Source organism: Saccopteryx bilineata, chromosome 2 (assembly GCF_036850765.1).
Source record: "Saccopteryx bilineata isolate mSacBil1 chromosome 2, mSacBil1_pri_phased_curated, whole genome shotgun sequence".
Taxonomy (NCBI): Eukaryota; Metazoa; Chordata; class Mammalia; order Chiroptera; family Emballonuridae; genus Saccopteryx; species Saccopteryx bilineata.
Genome location: NC_089491.1, coordinates 307590012 through 307595531, shown reverse-complemented (window position 1 = coordinate 307595531; position 5520 = coordinate 307590012). Strand labels below are relative to the sequence as shown.

Genomic DNA, 5520 nt, shown 5'->3' with positions numbered 1-5520 from the left:
TTTAGATAGACTTAGATATACAAGTACTTGCCATTGTATTACAGTTGCCTATAATATTTAATACAGTAACATGATGTATAGGTTTGTAGCCTAAAAACAATGGGCTATACCGTATACCCTAGGTGCATAATAAGCTATACTATCTAGGTTTGTGTAAGTGAGCTCTATGATGTTTGAATAATAACAGAATTGTTTAATGACATATTTTTCAGAAAGTATTCTTATTATTATGCAGAAGATGACTATAGTTAGATTTAGGTCTACCATTTTTATCGTGTTTTCTACTTGCTCACTCTCTTTTTGGTTTCATCATTTTTCCTTTCTTTTCTAAGAATTATTATTAGTAGTATTATTTTTAAATTAAGTGAGAGGTGGGGAGGCAGAGACAGACTCCTACATGTACTCTAACTAAGATCCACCTGGCAAGTACCCTACTAGGCAGTACTCTGCCCATCTGAGGCTGCTGCTTTATTGCTTGGTAGCTGAGGCAAGTCTACTGAGCTATCCTCAGCACTTAGGGTCAGCTTGCTCAAACCAATTGAGCCATGGCTGTGGGAGAAGCAGAGAGAGATAAAGATAGAGGGAAGAGGGGTGGGGAAGCAGATGGTCACTTCTCCTGTGTACCCTGACTGTAAACTGAACCTAGGACTTCCACATGCCAGGCTGATGCTCTACCACTGAGCCAACTGGCCAGGGCCAAGAATTATTATTAAAAATTTTTAAATTTACTTTAATGTTTCTATTGACCTTTACGCTATCCATATTTGCTTTATTTTCTAAGTGGTTTCTCTTGATATTCTATTTGAATACGTATTCTTTTTTATGAAGTTTCTATTTGAGTCTCTTGCCCATTGGGTGGTCTGTCTAATTCTTATTAGACAACTTCTTTATATATTATGGGTATAAGAGTCTTGTGAAATAAATATATTACAAAGACTTTGTAGCTTGCTTTTTTACTTGCATAATGGTTTCTTTTGATTTAAAAAATATCTTAATTTTATTGTACTACAGTGTAAATCTTAATTTTTTCATATGAAAGATAGAGATTATGGTAGTATCTCACTCACAGAGGTGTTATGAGAATTAAAAGAATACACATACTGCTGGCACTCAGTGACACTCAATAAATATTATTATTATTATTGGTGCACCCCCACACACACACCTAACCTATTTCCTTCCCTCTCCTCTGTGTTGAATCTCTGAGAGTTCATGTGGTATAGCAGAAAAGGCTGGCCATATGTCCTTGATCAACTCCTAGACTCTCTGAGGACTCCTAATCTGTAAAATGGGGCTTTCCTCACCTTTGGGGCTCAGTTTACTTTCCCCTCTCTAGTTAAACACTAGTACATACTAGGCACTGACAAGGAATGACTCATTATCATGTGTTAATCTCATGACCCCTCCTACTTCTAAAAACCTCGGTTGAGAAAGAAACCCCAGTGGTACGGGTGGGAGGAAGTAAAATCATTTTAGAGACTGACCTCCAGAGAACAATATGCTTGGTTCCCCAGCTAGCTTCATTCTCATCTTTCTCCTCTGCCAGCTCACAGGTGAGTTCAGCCAAATCCTTCTGCTTTGACTCCCTTCCCCATTATGGGTCCTGGGTCTACTCTGGGGCTTTGAATCAACTCAGGAGGCTCTGCTACCTTATTTAATTACTTTTTACATCCTATGACCTCTCCATCACTGAGGGCAGACAAATACTAAAGAGAGAGGTAAAGGAATGATTCCGGGGGCAGCTCCCCTTCTGACTGTCCTAGGAAAGGAAGGGCTGAAAGAAGCCGTGTTGGATATCAGGAAGACCTGTGATCTAATCACAATCTCTGCTACAAATTAGATGAAGAATGTCATTTTCCCTTGACCTTAGCCTTCTCTCCCTTGAGGACAACTTTAAAAACAAAATTATATCATACAGGTGTATGTTTACTTTTTATTAATATTTTAAAAATAATTTCTTTAAATATATTATAAGGTACTTGTATATTTTATATTTAGAAATGTTTTTAAATGCTTATATAAAACAATTATATTGGTGAAAGGAAATATGTACAGTATTTGAATTTTATCTCTTAACCCAAACAATGTAATCAGTCTTTATGCAGAAAACCAACTCATATTGTAGTTATGTTTAATTTCATGAAACTTCTTCCACTTGTCAGAGGTACTCTAGTCTTTGAACATTTTACTATCCACAGGGATCTCAGAACAGACCAGGAGCTCCATAAATTAGGAATATACCTGTGGTCACCAACTCCTGGAGTACTTCCATAAGGTCTCCCTCTGAGGATTTGGTATAGCCAATTTGCTTATGTGTGCCCCAGGTCTTCCTTAAGTCATCTGCGCAAGACCACACAGTCAGTGGGAACTCCCCGTCCTTTCTTCCCTACCACCTGTCCTCCCTATCTGTTCAGCATCAGCAGATGCTCAACCTGCTTGCATTCATTAGAAACTTCTATTCTTTTTTTTAATTTTTATTAATTTTAATGGGGTGACATCAATAAATCAGGGTACATATGTTCAAAAAAACATGTCCAGGTTATCTTGTCATTCAGTTATGTTGCATACCCATCACCCAAAGTCAGATTGTCCTGTGTCACCTTCTATCTAGTTTTCTTTGTGCCCCTCCTCCTCTCCCTTCCCCTCTCCCTCCTTCTCCTCCCCCCCCCCCCCGTAACCACCACACTCTTGTCCATGTCTCTTAGTCTCGTTTTTATGTCCTACCTACTTATGGAATAATGCAGTTCTTGGTTTTTTCTGATTTACTTATTTCACTTCGTATAATGTCATCAAGATCCTACCATTTTGTTGTAAATGATCCGATGTCATCATTTCTTAGCCTTAGTAGTATTCCATAGTGTATATGTGCCACATCTTCTTTATCCAGTCATCTATTGAAGGGCTTTTTGGTTGTTTTCATGTCTTGGCCACTGTGAACAATGCTGCAATGAACATGGGGCTGCATGTGTCTTTACGTATCAATGTTTCTGAGTTTTGGGGGTATATACCCAGTAGTGGGATTGCTGGGTCATAAGGTAGTTCTATTTTTAGTTTTTTGAGGAACCACCATACTTTCTTCCATAATCATTGTACTACTTTACATTTCCACCAACAGTGAATGAGGGTTCCTTTTTCTCCACAGCCTCTCCAACATTTGCTATTACGTGTCTTGTTAATAATAGCTAATCTAACAGGTGTGAGGTGGTATCTCATTGCAGTTTTGATTTGCATTTCTCTAATAACTAATGTAAATGAGCATCTTTTCATATATCTGTTGGCCATTTGTATTTCTTCCTGGGAGAAGTGTCTGTTCATGTCCTCTTCCCATTTTTTTTATTGGATTGTTTGTTTGTTGTTGAGTTTTATGAGTTCTTTGTATATTTTGAATATTAGGCCCTTATCTGAGCTGTTGTTTGAAAATATCATTTCCCATTTAGTTGGCTGTCTGTTTATTTTGTTGTCAGTTTCTCTTGCTGAGCAAAAACTTCTTAGTCTGATGTAGTCCCATTCATTAATTTTTGCCTTCACTTCTCTTGCCTTTTGAGTCTAATTCATAAAATGCTCTTTAAAACCAAGGTCCATGAGTTTAGAACCTATGTCTTCTTCTATGTACTTTATTGAGAAACTTCTATTCTTAGGATGCACCTGGTTCAAAGTAGTTGGTTCTAAAATGGGTTCTGACTTTATAAACTGTTTCCCTGAACGGAAATGGTTCTTAAAGTGAAACTTGGGGAAGGTAAAGTAGGGGAGGACTGGCAGGTACTCACCCAAAACCTGAACTGTGAGCAGCAGGGCACAGTGTGTGCTGTGCTCCAGGAACCTATGGGCAGCCTGAGTGGGACATGTTCCATGGGCGAAAGGAATCCAGGATAGTCCTAGAACCTCCAGTGGACAGGAAGGTGGGAGCAGTGCTGGTCCTGGATTAGGACTTCTGGGTTTAACTTAGTAGCTATATTGTATGGGGTAAGTTCCTCAGTCTCTGAACCTTGGTCTTCACAAGTAGATAATGAAAATGAAACAAAACTTGAAGAAGTATTGTGGTGTTTTAAATGAGACATCAAAGGCAAAACAATGATAATAATAATAATTAATTAAGATCCTCCTACATCCACAGCATTTTTTATACAATCTCCTCAGAAGTGTATAAGATAGATATTATAATCCATGATTTACAGATGAAAAAACTTAGGCTCAGAGAGGTCAAGGTCTCTTGGATAAAATTCTACAACTACTAAGGAGGAGAGCAGAGATTAAGTTCCCAAAGCTGGTGCTTTTTCATCACACAAACCTGCCTAACACTGTAGCTGACACCAGAGAAGTGTTCAATAAATGTATATTCAACCTGACTTTTTCCAGGAGAGTTAGTTGTGATTCCTTCCCACTTCAGGTATGTGAGACCAAAACAGGGGCTGGGAATGCCCAAGAAGAACAAGTAACTGTTTCCAGTATGTGAATGCACCAATAGGGACCCACCCTGTCCAAGTTAAGAGGGACCAAAGAGCAGCTCTGCAGCCTCAGTATTCTCATCTGAAAAATGGGCACATAACATGTTCCCCTCAAGGATTTTGTGATCATAAATGATACAGGAGTGTTGAGGAGAAAAGTAACAAAAGGAAAACAGAAAAAAAGTGGGTGAGGGTGAATTGGGAAGATGTTGGAAAGGATCAGAAAAGACAAAACAGAGGAGGCAGGAGATGAGTGAAAGCGACAGCAGTAGAGGACTTGAATATGAATGCTGTGAGTTAGGGTTGGAGGGGTGGTAAGCCCGCTAGGTGAATTGGGAGATTTGCAAGCCTCTGCTGTATGTACAGATGATCCCTGACTTACAATGGCTCATATTTCTATTTTTTTACTTTATGGTAGTGTGCATCAGTAGAAATCATACTTCAAATTTTGAATTTTGATCTTTTCCCAAGTGAGCAATATGCAATACAATGCTCTGTCATGATGCTAGGCAGTGCCAGCCAGCCACACTTCCAGTCATCCATGTGACTATGAGGGTCTACAACCCATACTCTACAGTATATTTTATTGCCAGTGATCTTTTGATATTAGGTTTTCTGTTTCCTCATCCCATGATGTTTACAAAATGCCTAGCTCTGTCTCCTTCTGGTCAGAAAAAGAGGAAGGCAATTACTTTTTAGATGAAATATCTTAAAGTGAAACTTAAAATAATTGCCCAACTAATTAGGCAATTAAATGTTCTGAGCATATTTAAGGTAGGCTAGACTAAGCTCTGATGTTTTATAGGTTAGTATATTAAATATAGTTTTAAATTTTTATTTTAAAAACTACAATTAAAGCCTGACCAGGCAGTGGTGCAGAGCATTGGCCTGGGATGCAGAGGACCCAGGTTTGAAACCCCAAGGTCACTGGCTTGAGTGCAGGCTCATAGGGCTTGAGTGTGGAGTTATAAATATGACCCCATGCATGGTCACTGGCTTGCGCAAGGGGTCACTGGCTTGGCTGGTACTTACCCCCCTCCCCCATCAAGGCACATATAAGAGAGCAATCAATGAC

At 38.9% G+C, this 5520-nt stretch overlaps 1 protein-coding gene across 1 annotated transcript in view; it reads left to right on the top strand.

Annotated features, from left to right (window-relative positions):
- The first annotated feature begins 1433 nt into the window (after nucleotides 1-1433).
- SLAMF7 (SLAM family member 7) overlaps nucleotides 1434-5520 on the top strand; it is a 36837-nt gene continuing 32750 nt past the window's right edge. Inside the window, 1 exon segment of the mRNA XM_066255164.1 lies at nucleotides 1434-1553. Coding sequence (XP_066111261.1) covers nucleotides 1499-1553 — 55 coding nt within the window. The 5' untranslated portion in view covers nucleotides 1434-1498.